The 21,132-nt window shown below is 49.0% G+C and overlaps 1 protein-coding gene across 1 annotated transcript in view; it reads left to right on the top strand.

Annotated features, from left to right (window-relative positions):
* Positions 1-20,814, top strand: part of LOC135918534 (vacuolar protein sorting-associated protein 4-like) — a 42,568-nt gene extending 21,754 nt beyond the window's left edge. Inside the window, exons 6-8 of the mRNA XM_065452149.2 lie at positions 1,224-1,353; positions 16,847-17,076; positions 20,420-20,814. Of these exons, the coding sequence (XP_065308221.2) occupies positions 1,224-1,353; positions 16,847-17,076; positions 20,420-20,669 (610 nt within the window). The 3' untranslated portion in view covers positions 20,670-20,814. The remainder of the gene's footprint in view (positions 1-1,223; positions 1,354-16,846; positions 17,077-20,419) is intronic.
* The last annotated feature ends 318 nt before the right edge of the window (positions 20,815-21,132 follow it).

The following is a 21,132-nucleotide window of genomic DNA, read 5'->3' as shown; positions in this document are numbered from 1 at the left end:
GGTAAATGGGACCATCACACATGATTATGTGTTTTCTCTCAAAGTTGCTATGCCGTGCGTTTGGAAACACATTACCTATTGTATGCACACCATACATAACATTTCTGTGTGCTAGCATGACTGTGGACTTACGAAACAAACAATGAAGTGCATATGAACCCGCATCCACATGCCATACTCCAAGGGTTATTATATTGCTCATTACACCCGATAGGTGAAGGGGTAATATATTCCTGATCACACCCTTACACCCCGTGGGTCGAAGGGTAATATGTTGTTCAAAACACCCTCAAGGGATAGGGTGTAATTGGAATATAGAATAACCATCATAAGGGTGTAATTCCCTATAGAACCCACCTTTTTCAAGGGTGCTAGGGGGTTAGTTATAGACACCGAAAAAAACCCTTAGGGGTGTAAATTATTTTACAGTGTACCGGCGCTTGCTGCCGTCTTCCTTTCTCGCCAGATTCCGTTATTTAACAGAGCGTTTTTGTTTGTCGGCAAACTAAGTGCTGATTCAAAATTAAATTCTGGTATTTTACGTGCCAAAACCACGACATGATTATGAGGCGTGCCGTATTGGTACATGCCGGGATAATTTTGACCGTCGCATGTATCCCCTATCAAAATGCGGCTGTCGAGGTCGGGATTCGTTCCTCAGATGTTGTGCTTACCAGCGCAAGACCATCTTACTTCGCTATGACGGCGCGTTTATTGCCTGTAGATTACCGGGTTAGCAGAGACATAAAGGTTAGTGAACGGGCTAATGCCGCCGTTTGGTGGCGCAGAGCTTAACCGGACAAGCGCAAATGCATTATTGAAGTAACCAAGTTTATTTTACTTTGCGGTTGGTTTAAATGTTTGGTAACGACGTATCATGAATTGATTGCCATTAATTCTTTTTTTCGGCATGAACAATCATGCACCACGAAAACGCGTCTAAGTCGTTGTGGTTAGATGATCCGCCACAAGTTGTCGCTACCGGCGTTGTTGGTGCCGTACACCTCTACGGTAAATAGCAAATGCTGCGATGTAGTCCGACAAACTAAGCCTTTGTATTATCTAGTCCACCGCGCATTGTGAGCTCGTTAGCGTTTTCAGCTTTGTACTTTCCGGAAGTTGCGACCCTACTTGAGTCCTGGCCGCATATATTGATGATGTACTACTCCTGTTTTCACGGACATGGGTGAGCACTATTCGTGACGGAGTGAATCTCGTCGCAGGTGTCGCCTCAGGGGGGACGTCGTGCTAGTTCACTCGCTGTTCGACGACGCTCTACGCCGGTCACCGTGCGTGCTCTGCTTCGACGACCTCGACGCGTTGTGCAGCCTCCCAAAGTCGCCAAGGGACCAGGTATAGTTACGCCGCTGCGCGATATCACCGGCAGTACTCTTATATCGCGTAAAATTTTCGTGCAAGTGATAGCAAAAACTAAGTGCAGTTGAATAATTAGAGAATCAGTATAACTCACATTCTATCTGAAGTGGCTCCAGTCCACGCTGTAAACTTGGTTGGTGAGCGAAGCTCTGGTATCAAATTGTTACGGATGTAGAATGGATTTGTTTACAGTGAAAAGGGCAGAGCAAACATGGGACGGTCACAAGCAGCCGATCACCTGAAAAACTTCGGCCCGCTTCTTCCTCTTCCACGGTCCTCTATGTGCGGCGTTACATTTGCTCCGGGGTAGATGAAGCTCACCGACCGAGTCATAGTGAGCGTTGATACCACGGTTTCAATCGTGCGACGTGTACAACTGGCGTCTTGCGTGACCGGCGGTTATCAGCCGTCACTTTAGCATAGGTCATAGGGGATAGCATGACATAGGTAACTTCACTCAAGCATTTGAGAATAACGAACGGTACCCTAATACAGTGAAAGCTCGTTAATTCGAACTTCAATAATTCGAATTTGTGGATAATTCGAACTGTACGATTTCGTCCGGCCAAGCTCCACAGAAGTGTATGTATAAAAAAGTCCGTTAATTCGAACGCGAGAAGGTTCCCTCACGGATAATTCGAACTACGCTCGCCTGGCACACGGCCAGGAGGAGGAGGAGGAGGAGAAACTTTATTATTGCAGAAACCGTTGCGCGGTTTATTCCTGGGTGGTTCCCTCTGACAGGGCTCCACTGGCGATCGCAGCTCGCCGGGCCTGGTCGAGGGTCGCCAGTTGGCTTCCCAGGTCCAGTTCGGAGAGTCTCGCCTCCCAAGAGCACGTAGTGAGTGTGTGTGTTGTGACTCGTGGCGAAATTGCGTCGCCCGGACGGTCGGTGCATTCGTGTGTTATGTGCGCGAGTGTCGCTGTGTGGTTGCAACACCAGGGACATGTTCGGGACGTATAACTGTCTGGGTAGATTGCGTGTAGATGAGACAAGTGTGGGTATGTGTTAGTATGCAGGCGGCGCCAGTCCCTTGCCTGGAGTTTATTGAGAGCTTTGTGTGGGAGAGCGTATTGCGTTCTTCCGAGCCGTTGGTCCTGTAGTATTTGTTGACCTGTCGTTAATAACTCGTGGGTCGCTTGTCGGTCTGTCGGGGGCTGAAGAACGGTGTGGTCTGCCGCTCGGCTAGTGAGACCTCGAGCTGCGCAGTCCGCCTCTTCGTTGCCCCGCAGGCCTTCGTGCCCGGGGCACCAGACGATACCATGGGTCCATTGTAGTGTGCGACCCAGGATTCGAATGGCTTGTATAGGGAGTGTTCCATTGAGGTATAAACGACAAGCCGCTTGTGAGTCTGTGGGGACACGGGCGGACCTTCCCTTGCTCTCAGCGTCGCGAAGTGCGAGAGCGATTGCTGCTGCTTCTGCTGCTGCGCTGCATGTGGCGCGGATGGAGGCTGAGGCTACCAGGTTCCCCTGATTGACAACGGCGAGTGTGTATTTGAGCCCGCAACGTGGCGACGAGGGGTACGGGCTAGCGTCCGTGTAGTACGTATCCGGGTCTCTGAAACAACGTTTGTGCAACATGCGGGCACACGCTGCTCTTCTCTCCTGATTGTGGGTGGGGTGCATGTTCTTGGGGATAGGGTCTACTGCAATGTTCTCTCTAATGTGGTTAGGCAAGAGTTGTGTTTCTTCTTTGCAGTACTGAGGTGTCAGGGGGTACCCTAGCCGTTGAAGAAGGTGTCTTCCCTGTTGAGTCTTGTTGAGGCGCTCCCTCTGCGCTATGAGCATGGCACTTGCTAGCTCCTCAAAGGTGTTGTATACGCCTAGCGCTAGTAATTTCTTTGTGCTTGTGCTTGACGGTAGCTGTAAGGCCGTTTTGTACGCCGTTCTTATAAGAGTGTCCATGCGTTCTGTCTCGCTTCTGCGCTTGACTTGATACGGTAGCGCGTACGTGACACGGCTGATGACGAGGGCTTGTACCAGTCTTGAGGTTTCGTCCTCTGTGAAATCATCTTTGCTGCGCGCGACTCTGGCGATGAGTGATGCGGTGCTTCTTATTACGTGATTTAATTTCTCTGAGGCTAGCGTTATGCCGTTGTTTTCCTGGATGTGCATACCTAGTATGCGTACGGTCGGGACGCGCTTTATAGGTTGCCCGGCAATCTCGAGATGTATTGGCGGGGCTCGATGTTCCTTAGTTTGCTTAGGCCGGACTTGAAGGTACTCCGACTTGTGTGGGGCACACCTCATTCCTGCTGTGGTTAGGTATGACTCGATGTATCCGATAGCTGTGAGTAACGTGTTTTCTCTGTCGCCGTATGAACCCCTGGTTGCCCATAGAGTGATATCGTCGGCATAGAAGGCACATCCGAGTTTTGGTATGTTTTCCAGTTGTAAAGCAAGTTTTCTAAGTCCGATGCTGAAGAGGAAAGGAGATAATATTGACCCTTGTGGAGTACCCTTCTGCGGTAGATCCTATATGTCCGATTGTATGCCTGCTATGCCGATGCGAGCTTTACGGTGGCTGAGAAAAGCCACGACATAATGGTATACTCGCTCTCCGCATCCTGTGGCGGCGAGGCCATCTAGGATGGTTTCGTGTGCTATATTATCAAATGCTTTTTCTACGTCGAGGGCTAGGAGTATGTTGTTGTTGCTGCCCGGTTGTGGGTTGAGGACCTCTTCCTTGAGGAGGAGGAAGACATCCTGTGATGACATGCCTTTCCGAAATCCGTACATGCAATTGGGGTATAGTCCATGTTCTTCCATGTGTTGTTCTATTCGAGTGAGTACAATTCGTTCAAGAAGCTTGCCTAGGCAAGACGTAAGCGAGATCGGTCGTAATTGATCGAGCCTGCGCGGTTTTCCTGGTTTGGGTGTAAGGACTATGTGAGCTGTAGTCCATTCCTCGGGTAATGTTCCGCCCGGTGCCCATATTTCTTCGTTCAGCTGCTTTGTAAAGGCTCGCAGGGTTTCATCGCTTAGGTTTCTCAAGATGGCGTTGGTGATCCCGTCGGGACCCGGTGCCGTGTTTTTCTTGAAGCTCTGTGCTGCCGCGTATACCTCCGCATACGTGATGGGTGTATCAAGTATCTCGTTCGGAGCTCCCGGATATTGAGGGTATGGTTTCGGATGCCCGGTCCGGATTCCCGTGTACGTTTGCTGGAGTTCCTGTACGAGTTCATCCTCGGTTCCCGGATATTCGCCAACGAGTTTTTGTAGGGCTGTGTTTGTTTCTGTTTTGGTATTTGAAGGATCGATGATGCTGCGGAGTATGTTCCATGTCTTTTTGGTGCTTAGCGTGCCTTTAAGCGAATCGCAGAACGTGCGCCAATTGTCCCTGTGAACCTTCAGGGCATAATCGTTGGCCTGTTTAGTGATGTTTGAAATCCTAAGTCTAAGTTTGCGATTTAGCTTCTGTTTCCGCCATCTTCTTGTGAGGCCTCTGCATGCTTCCCATAAGTGTATTAGATGGTTGTCGATTGCCGGCGTGTCGGTATCGGTTTGGTACACTTTAGTGTTGGCGTCATATAGTTCTTTGATGCGTTTGGCCCACTCCTTGATCGTGGTTAAGCGGCCTTGATGTTCCGGGAAGGGCAGACTTGTATCTAAATCGAGCTGTTGCCTCTCCCTAAACTTAGGCCAATTTGTAATTTTGGCCTTCCCTAGGGGTCGGCGTGGTTTGGCCGAGGCGCTGGTGATTTCGATAATGTAGTGATCGCTACCCAGTGAGTCGTCTAGGACCCTCCAGCTTGTTCCCACGGTATCGTTGGTGATGGTGAGATCAGGAGTCGTGTCCCTGCTGGCACTGTTTCCTATTCGAGTAGGCGTACCTGGTGCTGTAAGTAGTGAGTATTTGTGGCGCTCTATGGCTTCTAAGAGCTTGGCGCCCTTGATGTCTGCTTTCGAGTAGCCCCACGTGTTGTGCTTTGCATTGAAATCGCCGGTTATAATTAGGCGATCGCGGTGCTCCAGCATTCCCTGTAGGTGCCGGAACAATGACGCAAAGTCAGCCTTTCTGTCGCGGGGGGGACTGTATACGTTGCATACGACTTGTTTAGGTCTTCCCTTCTTGACAGGCCATATCGTGGTGATGAGATGTGAGATTTCCTCACCGGGGAGCACTGTGAGGGTTGTTGCCAAATCTTTGCGGACGAGCGTGGCCACCCTACGGTAGCTGGGGTCGTACTGTATTTTATACCCCATAACTGGCTTCGGTTGCTCTCCCGCCTCTTGCAAGCAGATAATATCCGGGGGTACTAGCGCCGCCTGTACGTATAGCGAGAGGGATGCGTGCTTGCTTTTAATGTACCTACAGTTCCAAGACCAGATCGTGATGCTTTCGGTTTCCATTTGAGGTTTACGGGCCATGATGGGACTTAGAGGGTATTGTGCTGTCTGTGTCGGAAGTTAGCATGCTACCGTCATCTGTCTGAGAGGGTATTTTACTACTTTTTCGTTTACGCTTGGGTTCCTTGGTTAGGGATTCGTTAACGTATTGCTTTAATTCTTGGAATTCCTTAAAGTACTGTTGAAATTGTTGCTGTATTTGTTGTATTATTTGTTGTTGTGATTGTTGTAGTGCTTGTTGCATTTGGTCCTGGGTTACCAGGTTGCTCTCAGACGGTGAGTGTGCCTGAGGCTGCTTTGGCTGTGTTGTTTGGGGGGAGGGGAGCAGTTGTGTTTGTAGTGGCGGATGTCCGGTGAGAGTGCTTAGCTGTGGTAATTGAGATTGTGGCGATCGCTCACAGGTCGCAGCGTGTGCCGATTCAAGCATGGCTACTCTTTTCATTAAAGTTTCGATTTTGTGCTCGTAGTCGATTAGACGCTGTTTTTGCTGTCTATTTTCCTCAATGACTCTCTGGTATTCCGGATTTTGTGCGATGGGTGTGGATGTGTTTCGTGGCTTGGGAGAGACGACTTCCGCCCAGCTTACCTCGTGTGAAGGCTTCTGTTTCCTTGCCAGAGGCGACGGGTTCCTTTTGGGTGTCGGTGGTGCCCGATGCTCGCGGCTCGCTGACCGGGAACGGGAGCGGGATTGGGAGCGGGAGCGTTCCTCAGTATTGACCGGCCGGCCGCGAGTGTCCGCCCTGTAGGTCTCTTCTTCGTCTTCCGAGGCGAACCATCGTGGGGCTTTCGACTTCATCGGGGCTGATGATGGTGTGGGTCGGGGTCGAACCGGTTTGAGTCGCTGCTTGCACGAATGGTCACCGGTTGGGTGGGCCTCCCCGCACGAGGCGCAGTTTATCTCGCATTTGTGGCCGTCGGTTGGGTTAAGCAGTCCGCACAATCTACAGATGGGTCTGTCTGGGTTTGGGCACACGTCGGTACGGTGGCCCTTTTCCCTGCAGATCTTGCAGACTTGGAGCGTCGGTCTAAATGGGTAGCAACGGAGTTCACCTCCGTAGTAGTACACAAATCGTGGTAGATGGGGACCAATAAAGGTAAGCGCTGCACTTTGAGTGGCAGCGATCATCCTGGCTGTAAGGATTTCCACGCCTTGTGTTCTCACTCTGAGGTGGGCCATGACGGTTTCAGTGGTTGTGTGTAACGGTATTCCATGTACCACTCCTCTGAGGGCGCCTTCTCCTTAAGCGGTGTATGCGCGCACTGCGTGATTTCTGCCACTAAGCGTTAAGGTGTGGATGTGTCTTGCTTTTTCGGCGACCTCTTCGTACTGGGTCGATAGGATGGCTATGTTGGATCCCGGGTTGATTCTCAGTATGAATTTGTCATCCGTGAACTCGTTGTGGCACGCGTCGATGATCGCTCGTGCAAGTGTATGAGTGAGCACGTTTCTCAGTGGCAGACCTTGGTTTGGACGAATGATTATTTTGTAGTCATTTTTCGGAAGCGGCGGAGGTCTAGCGTTTCTCCGCGTTGTTGATGTCTTAGTGGTAGTTTCGGGGTCTTGGGGCTTCACACTACCGCGTCGCCTCTCCAAGGCTTCTTGCTTGCGTTGCTTTTGTGTTCGTACGGATTGCCAATTGAGATCTTCTCTCACGGTGCTATGGTACAGAGTTTCTTGGCTCACCGGTTCGGTAGTCTGGTCCATGCGTTCTTCTTCGTGTCCTCCGGAAGTTGTATGGAGGGGGTCAACGATCGTAGTCGCTTCGTTCACCATGGTTAGGCCAAGTGCCGTCGCGGGAATCCCCGTCGGCGAAGCGAGCGGCTGCCGCCGCCGGTTAGGGTTAGCGGCTCACCCGTGGTGACAAAACTTTCAAGAATCCTCCTGGGGCTCTCGGTGGTCGGATTTCCACGGGGGTGGCGTCGACGCGGTCCTTATAACGTTAGGAAGCTGGTGAAAGCGTTTCGTGTCGTTTTCTGTTGAAAACACCATAAAAACTCACGAAACTACGGAGCCCGACGCGAGCCGGTGTTGGCACTGTGGTCTTCTTCTTCTTCTTCCCCACACGGCCAGAGAAACGCGCCTACTGCCTACACACAAGGCTGTATTGCCTCCGAAACGGAGAGAACGGCGAGAGAAGGCAAAATCGGAAAAAAATCTAACCGACGCGGGGTCAGCCAGAAGGCAGCGGCGGCTGCAGCCTCTCCGTTCTACGTAACCTCCGAGACTTCATGCCCATTGCGAATCTCGGAGGCCTTGCAAATCTTGTACAGCTGCTAATGTTGTGCGGAGATGGCACTGCAAGCGCCATCGTAACACAGCGAATCAAGTACGTCGCAGCTGCGCTTGCAATCAAGAACCAACGAATCAGGGCCTTCGCCACCTTCACATGTTCAGCGTCTTTGTCTCGGCAGTCTTCATCGGTTGTGCACGTCTGTTTTCAGCTTAGGAGGTATCGGCCATCGCGATTCATTGTGATGGTGTTAAGCCTCGGCTAACGTTCGTTTCGGTGGACATCGGTAGTGTGGCACAGTCGGACCCAGAGCTGCGACTTCAAGATGGCGTGTGCCCGCGGCACACGCCATCACTTTCTGACACGCCAAATTTCTGACATGCCCTACTGCTTCCAAATCGCAGTGTACTGTTGCTCTCCTTCACTTTCGTTAGTTCGAACTTTCGTTAATTCGAACTGAAGCGGCTTCCCCTTGCGGTTCGAATTAACGAGCTTTTACTGTACTTGGAAAGAAGCTTTTGGCAAAGTACCCTTTTCCAAACAGGTGTCCACAGCGACAAAAAGTTACCGCTTGCGAATCTGGGGGGCAAATTATGTGCTTCCTAGAGAGCCTTGGCATGGACATGCGCCGATAGGGTTCTGACCCAGGCAAGTCGACGTGCTTCTTCGGCACGACACAATATCTGCGCGAGAGAAGCATGGTCGTTAGGTGAAAAAGGAAGTCTGGTGTCGAGAAAACTTTGAGGATAACGAGCGTAGCGGAGAAAGAAAGGTGTGTATCCTGTGACTTCATGTTTGGCTTTGTTGAAGGCACACGTGATGAACGGTAATAGGGCATGCCAGTTCTTATGATCCACTGACACATACACTGAAAGCATGTTGACGAAGGTGCGATTGGTGCGCTCGGTTAGACCATTGGTTTGCAGATGGTAAGGCATGGAATGACGATATTGAGTTCCACAAAGTTGAAGCACATCTTCCACGACGTCAGGGGTGAACTGCCGTCCGCGATCACTTATTACCACACGAGCCGCTCTGTGGCAGAGGATAATCGAATGCAGAAGAAACCCCGAAACATCGGACGCCGTGGCTGAGACAAGTGTCATTGTTTCAGAATATATAATGTGTTAAATATTCCACGCACACGATTATCTAGCAGCAGCGGTTCAAAGACTTGGCCAAGGGACCGAGTAGACCTATACCAACTATCGCAAAAGTGAAGTCGGCGATTTGACAGGTTGCAGAATTCATACAGGAGCCGTAGTCGGTTGTTTGTGGCATTGGCACTCACAGCTGGCGACATACTGCTTGGTTGTCTTGCAAGATTGAAGTCAATAGAAACGTGGGAGGCGGTGGGGCGTTCGAGCGAATCCAAGGTCACTGGATGTAAGGTTGTCGTGCATGGCTGAATAACAGCAAGGCGACATTTTGGGACGACGAGCAACAATGGCGCATCGTCGTTTAAATAGTTCTTTTGGTAAACCAAACCGTCACTAATCACAAATGGCGCAGCCCGTTCAGACCTGTCGGTCGCGTCACTAATCGGCTTTAGTGAAGGATCGCTCTGTTCGTTCTCGAAGACGGCAGAGTCAGGAAAGTCTGACGAGAATGTAATTTAGTCGTCGAAACTGTCACCATCACTACGCTCGCACAGCGAAGGAAGACGAGATAAGCAGTCGGCATCTTTGTGGCACCGAACACTCTTATAAGCAACAAAAAAGCAGTATTCTTGAATACACAAGGCCCATAGAGCCAATCGCCCAGCTGAGTCCCAGTCCAAGGAGCCAGCAGAGAGAATGATGGTCAGTAACAATCTTGAAATGGCGTCCATGCAAATAAGATCTGAACTTGTGGATGGCGAAAGCAATAACAAGACATTCCAATTACGTGACTTATGATTGCACTCTACTTTCGTCAGAGCACAACTTGCTCAGGCAACGACGTGCTGGCGTCCGTCATTAAACTGTATGATCACAGCACCACTGCCCACGCTACTTGCATCAGTATGCAGTTTGCTGAACGCCTCCGGGTCGAAATGGCGGAGAAATGGCCCAGAGGTGGGTAACAACTTCAGCTGTTGAAAAGTAGTGTCGCACTGAGCGGACCATATTCGGGGCTGTCCTTGCGGAGCAGGTCAGTCATTGGACAAGTAAGCTGGGCAAAGTCTTGAACAAACCTGCGAAAGTAAGAAAAAAAAATACCCAGAAAGCTTCTGAGGTCTTTCACTGTGCTCATATCGCATATAATATTGACCGCAAATAAAGACAGGGACAGCGGAAGGGAACACAAAAACGAAACCGCCCGTGTCGTTTTTGTGTTCTCTTCCGTCTTTATTTGCGGTCAGTATGACACGCAGTAAACACCAACTAGGCCAAACTGAAGTTCTTCACTGTCTTCGGCCGGTTGAAGTTGCGAACAGCAGAAATCTTTTGGGGGTCAAGCCGTATACCGTCCTTGTCGACGAGATGGGCACAAGGGCATGACGCTCACGGAAACGGTAGTTCTTAGAGTTTAAAATGAGGCCAGCTTTTTCAATGTAGTTCAAAACAACGCTGCAGCACTGTTTGTACCCCTGGAAAGTTTTAATTTAATCACATCATCTAAATAACACATACAAATCTTCCATTTGAGACCGCGGGCGATGGAATCCATAAATCGCTCGAAGGTTGCTGGGGCATTGCATAAGCCAAACGGCATGACGTTAAATTTGAAGAGTCCGTCATGCGTAACCAAAGCGGTCTTTTCCATGCCAGACGTGATCATCGGTATCTGCCAGTTGGCGGAAGGGAGGTCATCTGGCGAAAAGTACGACGTGGAGTGAAGGCAGTCAACAGAATCGTAAATGCGTGCTAATGGATACGCGTCTTTTTTTTCTGGTGGCATTCAGGCGGTGGTAGTCGACACAAAAACTCCATGACTTGTCGTTCTTGTTCGCTAGCATACAGGAGCTGCCCAAGGGCTGCGAGACTCCTGAATAACATTTTTTTGTAGCATATCGTCGACCTGCTCGGCGATAACTTCACTTTCCGTTGGAGATCCGCGACAGGGTTCCTGACGTATCGGGGTCGCTTGCCCTGTGTTGACGCGGTGGTGCATGCGGAATTCCGGAAACATCCTGGAATGCTCGCGTTGAGTAAAATCGATACTGACGCGTATCAGGCGAGCACGTGTTGGCGTACGTCCTGCTATGAAGGCGACAACGACTTGTTTATTATACGTCGTAAGTCATCCGAATGGTTGGGTAATGGTCGACAATGGTCGACAAGACGCTGCAACTGTTCGTACATCAATTGGATCTTGCTCCTCAAATGTTGCCAATTGAAGTCCGACGGGCAGGGTAACAGACTCCATGGAAGCGTTCACTGTCCACAAGAAAGCGCGCCTGTCGATGGCTTGAACAATCGTAGGACGAACACATTGTTTTCAATCGCGTTGTTATGATCTGGCACGACAAGAGTACTGCATGATTTCATCCGGACACCAGAAGAGCTCACGGGAACAAACATCGCTGTCCGACCAGGCAGTAACGCATCTTCAGACAGCAAAAACACGTCGGCTCAAGTATGACGATTGGCAACGTGCTCCTTAAAATCTCTTCAGTCCCACCGTCAAGTGTAGCGCTGCACCCACGCACGAAATCTATGCCTAAAATAGCATCATGAGTTGCTTGGATCAATAGAGTGATTTCGGCCCCAAAACTTTGTCCTCCGATCGCAACCAAAACCAAACCAACACCAACAGGGTACTGCATTTCACTTCCCACTCCAAGAAAACTTTCTTTGCGATCCCACGAGAACATAACTTTCCTTCCTAAGGTCTCCTTGAAGCCAAGGCTCAAAACAGAAATAGCTGCACTTGTATCGACATGAGCAGTATTGTTTGCACTGCCTATACCCACACAGATCTTGTACTTTGGCATAACAACAAGCGCAGGAATGGGCAAGTCTGACCATCCCGCGACTGCACCTCCATCGTCCACGCCAGCTAGGTTTCCAGCTGCGGCGGGAAAGGCGACCGACGACTGCGCGGGGATAGCGAATGACTCAGTCGGGTGGGCAGCGGCATTAGGTTGCGCTGGGAGACAGCTAACTTATCGCGTGATTGGTACGGCCACTATTGCCGCAGAGGGTGGACTTCAAATGGTTCGGGTGGTTCTTCGTGCGCACGAGCTGTGTACGCCGAAAAACGTGGCGCTCACTGCGGGCGGCGGCGACAAAAGCGCCCAATATGTCCTCAGACAGGTAGATCGCGATTGAAAATAAATGGAGCAGGTACGCGTGGTGCCGGGTATGATTCCGCGGGAGCAACGTTGTGGCATTAGGTATTCCGCAGGAAAACGTCGTGGCGTTGAGTAGTACTCCCTAGTTTCACAACGCACTGCTTAGGACTGGCGGCGACTGAGATTCACCGAGAGAGACTGAAAGCTCGTGTTATTTAAATGTGGTTCTTAAGAAGCCAGTCGGCACTCAATGTTGGGGAATGCACTCGTCAAACGCGCACTGATAGCCAGCGCCTATTCCCTGAAGTCATGCTAGCTTATCTTGAACCACTTGATGCACCATCGAGACAATGTCATCGCAAACAGCGACGTCCATACTTGCAACTGTGGGGATGTTGTCCAAGCGCCCGAACTTTGCTCAGATCCTTCGGGTATTTTGAGCTTCGAACACGCGACATTACTGTCTGAATTCCGAGGGAGTGTTCTGGTTTTCTCTCGTTATTAGAAAATTGTAGACGTCTTCAGCGATGCCTATTAACAGATGTCCTACTTTGTCTTCATCCGACATATTCGCGTTTGCATTGCCGCATAGCTTCAATATTTCTTCAATATACGTTGTACATGTTTCACCTGGCAATTGGGCTCTGCGCGAAAGCGTGTGTTCCGCATTCTTCTTCTCGGAACTTGAGTCACGGAAGCAAGATATAAATTCCTGGACAAAAGCTTCCCAAGTGGTCAGCACTCATTCATGATTGTCAAAGCAAAGTAGAGCATTACCGGCGAGAAGAAATGCAACATTCACAAGCTGCACTGCCGTACTCCACCCGTTATACCAGCTTAGTCTTTCGTAGTGTCTCAGCCAGTCATCCACGTCTTCATCTTTTTTGCCTGAGAATATGCGTTGTTACGGCGTCCAGTTGCTTGCTTGCATTGGTCTGTGGCTGACTTGAACGATGCCTTCTTCTATGGTGTTCGCTGACCGGCCTGCTTGGGCATCGGCCATGCTTGTTGGTTGTGGTGGTAGTCCAGCCAGGCTGCTTCTTCGAAAAGCTTGTAGGACTGGGTTGTCCAGGGCATCGATTACCCCACACCTCCACCACTTGTTACGGATGTAGAATGGATTTATTTACGGTGAAGAGGGTAGAGAAAACATGGAATGGTCCGAAACAGCCGATCACCACAAAAAGCTCGCACTGTTTCTGCTTCCTCTTCCACGCTCCTCCGGTGCGGCGTTACAATATGATCCGATAGGCCAAGATGGTGCAGCCTTGAACGATTCAGCAATGCACTGCATGAAATGATTGACAGCGAGATAATTAAATAGTCTAGCCAGATCACGACACCGTTGTGCATATTTACGTTGCTGTTCCCTTCGCAGATCATCGTGCTCGCTGCTTTTCGAGAGTCACAAATGAAATCAGGTGCTAGGCTGGTTTTTCTTTTACACAAGAAAGTGTAGTGACATCACTCCCTGCTTCGTATGCTGCAGTCGCCGCTTCCCGGCAACCGCAGCTTATGCAACCGCAATCTTTCCCGTCAAACGCATGGGTCGAACGCTACATGTTTCGCATTGTTAGGTCGCACTTTATCATCTTTCTTGCGCTCCTCACACTTGTTCTGTCTTTATTCCTTCTTTGTTTAAAGGAATACTGAGGTGTGTCTTGGACGCGTAATTGCAATGTAAATGGTTACTTTTCGCATCAATTTGTCGGATAGTTTTCTGTCGATTGTTCTGTCGACGGAGACGAAGAAATTCCTGGATGTGACTCATATGCAGCTTCGCTGTAAAATGGTATCAATCAGTTATCCTGCGAACTGTCACGAGGACTGTGAGGTGCTACAGTACAATCGGGCTACACATTTGCTTGCCTGGCATGCGTGTGCGCTTCTGCATCAATCTATATGTTATTTGAGCAACAACCATTTGAGAAACTTCTCTGACCCGACTAGCTATTGCTGTACCAACCACTTGGTTGAACTACGGTTGCAAGTCGAAAAAGATGTCGCCAAGCAATAGCTGTGTTTTAGAATGGACATTAATTCAACGCGGTATCAAATGGAAAAGCTGTCAAGGTATCGGTTGATGATGAAGCAGCTCCTTCATAGAACTGACTTTCGAATGATTGTTCCGACTGGCATAATATTTACCAAAGATATTAGATATGGTTCGCCGTCAATGAGAACTGTGGGACTGTGAACTGTCATTGACTGAGAACTGCGGTTCTTACTCATTTGCTAAGTGCGTTTTAGGGCAACTTAGTACATATTTTTCACTGAGAAACGAGCTCAATGTAACAGGGACGAGAAGAAACAAACGACAGAGATCACGGACGGGGTAGCACCTCTTCTGTGTACGTTCACGTCGCTGCAATCAGACGGTTCAGCCTGTCTATACACGTCATTGGAATTCACGTGATGCTGGGTTACCTAGGGCATAAACCTAAGCAGCCGTATTGGTGACGCTATCTTGCGGCGCAGAGTTTACCCACAGCACCTAGCTATTATCCTAGTACAATATCAGCGTTCTACTTACCCGCTGGCGTAAAGTGTCGGCACGCGTCGCAATCGGCAACATGCTGTTCCTTTTGTTTTATATCGGTTCCACGAGAACACCGGTGCAAACGCAAAATCATTTCACGCGTTGTTGTCGAGAAAGCGTCAGCAGATATTACTGCCGTCCACCCTCACCATAACGCAACATTTACGCAAGGAGTAGTATACGCATGCGGACAAGCTAGAACCTTCTATTTTGCGCTCGTTTATAACACACACGTACTGGCACGCTAATCCAGCGAAAGCTAGCTCGAACATACTGTGAGCGACAAGATTATTAGGAGCAATATACTGGGCGCAATGTTTCTTATCCCTTTTATTCTCGACGCATCAGTTGCTGTGCTACTGTAGGTGCAATTATTTTCTTGGAATGCTTCCCTCCACATGGTTGCCGTTAAAATCGGCAATTACTCACGAACAACGCGCAGTCACAAATTTTAGAAATATTACTGGGTGAATTCGAGGCGCTATGGTGCCATTACTTTGGGAAGTTGCAAAGCTGAGGCCGATTTTCATAATATTTTCATAAAGCTCTTAAATATTAAATGCATTTTACTATTTGCGGGCTGCCCTTCCTAATATCCTCTTACTGATAAATGTTCCAGAACTGAGCAATTCAGGTTTTCGAACCTCGCAAGGAGCATGGATGAATGAATAGGAAAACCTTTGAAATCACAAGTTTTCTTGGCTAACATGAAGCTTCCCTTTGCGAAGCTTCGTTATAAGTCAAGTTCATCGCTGCTGCTGTTTTATTTTTTCCTTACTATTTCATTATCTTGTAATGCTACGCTTAAGTTCCTCGCTTCTGTATTAGCGGCAATATTTGTACGCGTACCCCCTGCTTCGGCTACATGGCGTGCACGATGCATGTAATGAACATATCGATAAGTACTTAAATAAATAAAAAGGTCATATTTAGCAAAAATTGTTGACTGAGGAGCGCTGCCGTGCATGGCTGGCGGGGACCGTCGATTGAGTGTGGCCGCTCTCCAGCACCCTAGGCGGCGATATGTGCGGACGACCATCTCGCGCGTCTCACCTGCAGTGAATCCAAACGACTGTGCTAAGGTGGTGCCCTCTATGGTCGCAGAAGACAAACTCGCGCCCTGAAACAGTAGAAGCCCAGTTGAACGCGCCATTCGCCGGTGCTCTCGAAAAGTGCGTCGGTGGCTCTAGGTTCCGAATAAATTCTCATCCGTGAGCTTCGATGCACACGCAGTCAATCGCGACGAATATCTCGTACGATTCCATCCGCTACCTAGGTAGGAGTTCCGCTCCAGGGAGCGGTCCTGCGGAGAGGGTGTCGTGTATCTCTTTTGGCTCGTCCAAGCACTGGCCCTGGAAACACAAAGACGTGACAAAAGGGTGTAGCCTGAAAAAAAAAAAGTCCACAAGGTCAGAGACCGCAAACGCTGCGGCCATAGGTACGTGCCGACTCGCCCTTCGGTCAAATCTGCCCCATGCGGCCATGCAGTGGTTGCATTGGAGCATTCGATTGCAAGCGGCGGTCAAACTGCAGCGACGATCAGCATGCACCTGGTTCGTTTAGCCCATGGAAACGCACACCAGCCATCGCATAGATGTTTGTATTTTCAGATTTATTGTGATTAAAATAATTTTAAATTGTCGAATTTTAAGTGAAAAATAAAACGCTTTTTTATTTGTGGTTATCAGGCTTGCGTTTGCGAAGCCTGATAACCACAGCCTCATAGCGACAGCCTGATAACCACGCGAAGCTTCCTTTTAAGTCAAGTTCCTCGTTAGTGCTGTCTCATTTTTTCCTTACTCTTTCATTTTCTTGTAATGCTATGCTGACGTTCTTGGCTTGTTTATTAGCACTAATATTTCTCAGGGAGGGACCCCCGATATATTTTGTCCACCTCGTTGTCTTTTACGCCCACCTAAATAGAAGTGTACGAGCGTTCTTGCACGTCGCCCCCCATCGAGATCCGGCCGCCCCGGGCGAGATCTGTCACGTGACCGGCGGCGCCGCACCGCAGCCACGCACTTGGCGGCCGCGGCGGGTTTCATGGGCGACGCGTGCTGCGTAGTTCCGGTCTGTCGTCACCTGCGAGTCTCTTCGCATTCGCGACGACTCCGCGTCCGCTCGCAGGAGCGCCTGCGGGCCCTGAAGTGCGCGTGGCTGGAGCGCGTGTCCCGGCTGCCGTCCAAGGCGGGCCCCGTGCTCGTGCTGGGCGTGATCAACAACCCGTGGCTGCTGGACGACGACGTGCGCTCGCAGTTCGAGCGCATCCTGTTCGCGCCGCTGCCCCAGGAGGCCGACCGGCTGTGCCTGCTCAAGCAGCTCGTGCGCAGCCCGGCGCTCACCGACGAGGACTACAGGTCCGCCGCGTGCCCGGGGCAGTGCCCCTGCGGCAGTCTGTTGGCGAACTTTGCCGCAACACGCCGGTGTAACTCAGTGGGCAGCGCTTTCAGAAATACCATAGATCAACCTATAGTTTCAACAACTTTTCGTTGGCAACGTCGAGAGGGTACTTGCATCTGAGGAAATACGCATTTACGGAACTCAATCGGCGCTTGCTGCTGCTTAATCCCAGTGCCCTTGCAGGGCAGTGTTTTTGTTTGCAGTGCATTTGCTGCGTGTTCAATTCTTTTTATTGCAGTGCAAACCAAAAGTGAAGTTAGGGTAAGTTCTCTAAATGCGTATGTTATTAGAAAGCGTTGTTATTAGACACGTTATTATTGAAAGGCGTATGTTATCTGATGACGTTGTCATAGAAGATTGTGAAAACTCTGACACTTTTTCGAATTTTTTTTTTATTTTCTAGTTATGCTGAAGCATTGCGGCGAGGTTCAACATATTCTTGAAGGAGCAACGTCCAATATTACTGGAAATTCCCCTGGGCTTTGCTCCTGTGCGCATCTTGGTCGCTGATTTTATTCAGTGCTGTGGTGGTCAAATATTGAAGGCGGCTGCTTGCAGAAGTGCTCGCACGCCAAGCGTTGAGTCATATTGAGAGACATTTACGGTGCTCATTAGTCGATGACATAGAACACCCTGACAGGTTGTATTGTTGCAATATGTTCACTGCAATCACGTGATTTGTTGGTGCTAAAAAAGCAATTGGAAGTTGGCGCCCAAACTGTCGGTGCGTTCTATGTCAGCGTCTATTTTGTGGCGTAAATTTCTTTAAATATTACAGACTAACTAGCTCAAATGAAGCTTCTGCTCAAAGCATTTGGTGCTTGCCGTCAGTAAACGTATAAACAGTCACATATATTGTGGAGCGCATCACTATGGTTTCTCTAAGCCTAAATTTTGCTCCATGGTGTTAAAATCAGTTAGTATAGTTGTATGAGATTCGTGGGAAATCCATTCATTTTTTTGTTAAGCGTTTTCTTCAGAACAAGATATTTCTCTTTTGACTGTCTCTTTGGCTATTCGTATTGCGCCTAAGCACCAATTATGGATATTACTGAAAAAAAAGGCACGATTCTTTATCACATAGGATATGTTTTACTTATCTTTGACATTCTATATTGTATAATATCTTCCTCCGGGCTCGACGTTCCCTAAAGCAGCATTGCAGAACGACATTTAAAAAAAAGCAGCGTCAAATATATGGAGCCAAGCAAAATAAGTCTATAGACAACACTGCCTATTTTCTTCGAACGCGTGTTTTTGAGCATGTGCCCATAGCAACAAGGCTAGCTCGTCTTTTTGCTTCTATATTGAAGAATGTCGTTAGAAGCACTTGGTGCAAAACAAGAAAGCGCTTTTAGCGAGAGGCTTAAGTGTTCCTTAAGGGTGTAGTAAAGATACAAAGTAATGCTTTTTTTTCGTCAACCCTTTGTAGATGACGCGCTCATCGGAAATAGCGCGATAATAGCTCTTTAACTGCTTATCGTACTCGATTTGGCTAGCTGTAATTTAATTAATTAAGGGGAACGTTGCAACAGCGCAAACGAATCCAGTCTGTCTTCAAAGTGAATCCTGTCTGTCTTCTTCCTGCTATGCCACTTCGAAATCTGAACATGCGATAACTTTCAAGATGCCAGCAAATTCTTCCATGAAATGCATTTCCGTTACGCATAGTATGGCCCCATAATGCCCCACAATTAATTTTTGTTCCATTGATCTGCCTACGAGGAGATTATGCTCTTTACTTTTCTTTTATCTGGAAATATTTCACAATCCCGCGGTACTCGATGACTTCTCTGTTTGTGTTATACTATATGGCATGTATACAGGGCGATACTAGCTTCTGGCGCCTTTTAGCGCACCCTATATTGATCACCATTATCGACATCCCATAATCTCCCTATTGCTAGGCTCTCAAGTGATACATTGTATTTACTCCCGCAAGGCCGAGGCCTTGCGTGGGGGCTGTGCTTCTGTTTCGGCGGAGCGTCAGCTTTTTAACCTACTAAAACCTCATTCATATAATACTAAAGCCTGTGAGGCAAGTCCAGTGTTAGTGTTTTATGGTCTCTGACATTTCGGTAAACGCAGTCCGATTTGCATGATGCAAATGTGATTTGCAGAATAAGCCAGTAGCGACTTATTGTGATTACTCGTCTAACTTCAGTGGTTTACAGACGTGTTTTCGTGTTCCGTGAGTGCTCATGTCGAAAAAAAAAAGAAACTCTACGAAAATGCAACGTGTCCAAGATTACGCCACTGCTCATGATTTACACAAACAGCAAGGTAGAATCCACTTACAGCAATATTAACACTGTGTATGTCTGGTTTAGATCTGCGCCACCAGGATGCGCCACCAGGTTGCGCCACCAACCCGGCCACTCATACTTCATCATCATCATCATCATCATCATCATCATCATCATCATCATCATCATCATTATCATCATCATCATCAGCCTGGTTACGCCCACTGCAGGGCAAAGCCATCTCCCATACTTCTCCAACCACCCTGGTCATGTACTAATCGTGGTCATGTTGTCTCTGCAACCTTCTTAATCTCATCTGCCCAACTACCTTTCTGCCGTCCCCTGTCACGCTTCTCTTCCCTTGGAATCCACTCCGTAACCCTTAATGACCATCGCTTATCTTCCCTCCTCATTACATGCCCTGCCTCTGCCCATTTGTTTTTCTTGATTTCAACTAAGATGTCATTAACTCGCGTTTGTTCCCTCATCCAATCTGGTCTTTTCTTATCCCTTAACGTTACACTCATCATTCTTCTCTCCATAGTTATTTGTGTCGTCCTCAATTTAAGTAGAACCCTTTTTGTTAGCCTCCAGGTTTCTGCCCCGTACGTGAGTACTGGTATGACAAAGCTGTCATACACTTTTCTCTTGAGGGATAATGAAAACCTGGTGTTCATGATCTGAGAATGCCTGCCAAACGCATCCAAGCCCATTCTTATTCTTCTGATTATTTCAGTCTCGTGATCCGGATCCGCGGTCACTACCTGTCCTAAGTAGATGTATCCCCTTACCACTGCCAGTGCCTCGCTACCTATCGTAAACTAGTGTTCTCTTCCGAGACTGTTAAACATCACTTCACCACTCATACTTATGGCTCCGCTAATCCTGTAAGCTGCAGATGGCATGAAGTATCCGGACACACTAAAACCATCTAACAAGTCCGTATGAGTACACTTTTGGCACACCACAAAAAAAAAAACGACAAACGAACGAATAAACTTGAACGCGTAATGAAGTTCCGCTGTGTACACACATTCCCCTCTATTCGACGCAGACTGCTGGCCAAGCGTACCGAAGGTTTCACGAGCACCTTCCTCGCCATGCTGGCGGCGGACGCACAGCGCAACGCACGCGCCGTGTGCGAGCACGTGTACGACCGGGCCGTGGACGCATCGGGCGCGCTCAAGGTGACCCTGAGCGACATCCTCACCTCCATGGAGAAAGTAGAACTGCCGGAGTCTGTGAGCCGCAGGAGCAGCGTCACCAGCTCCAAGACGGAGTCCACCACAGTCGCGCTGCCTTAGTGCAACGTGCAGCGACCGAAGGGGGGGCCGTAAGCCGCGACAGGTCTTGGGGGGAAAAAGTATCGGTGAGGCTGGAGATACACGGGCCATCGCTGTCTCTTTCATTTTTTCTTTTCTTTTTTGATTAAAGTTTCTGGAAAAGAAGGATGGGTGTCTCCGCATGTTTGTAGTGTTCAAAAACTCGCTATTTACCCGCGTATTCAGATATGCGCCTTAAAGCAACGACGTGACTCGGTCGAGCTTCTTGAGGTAACGCCTGACATCAACGCTGCCTAGATGCTCATTGCGTTTCCACCGGCGCGTTCACGTCAGGCGCCGTCTTCTGCCGGACTTGGCCAAGTCAAGTCAGAGTTCATTTCCGAATGCCGGGGTTAGGCTGGAATAAACTTTTTTCATGTGGTCTTTTCGTTGCCTCCTTCCTCGTCGAATGTGAGCGAGATGGATGCTGCACTGTCACAGATCT

The sequence above is a fragment of the Dermacentor albipictus genome, unplaced genomic scaffold (genome assembly GCF_038994185.2).
Source record: "Dermacentor albipictus isolate Rhodes 1998 colony unplaced genomic scaffold, USDA_Dalb.pri_finalv2 scaffold_15, whole genome shotgun sequence".
NCBI classification, from domain to species: domain Eukaryota; kingdom Metazoa; phylum Arthropoda; class Arachnida; order Ixodida; family Ixodidae; genus Dermacentor; species Dermacentor albipictus.
The sequence above is the reverse complement of the archived record's forward strand: the minus strand, read 5'-3'. Positions and strand labels throughout refer to the sequence as shown.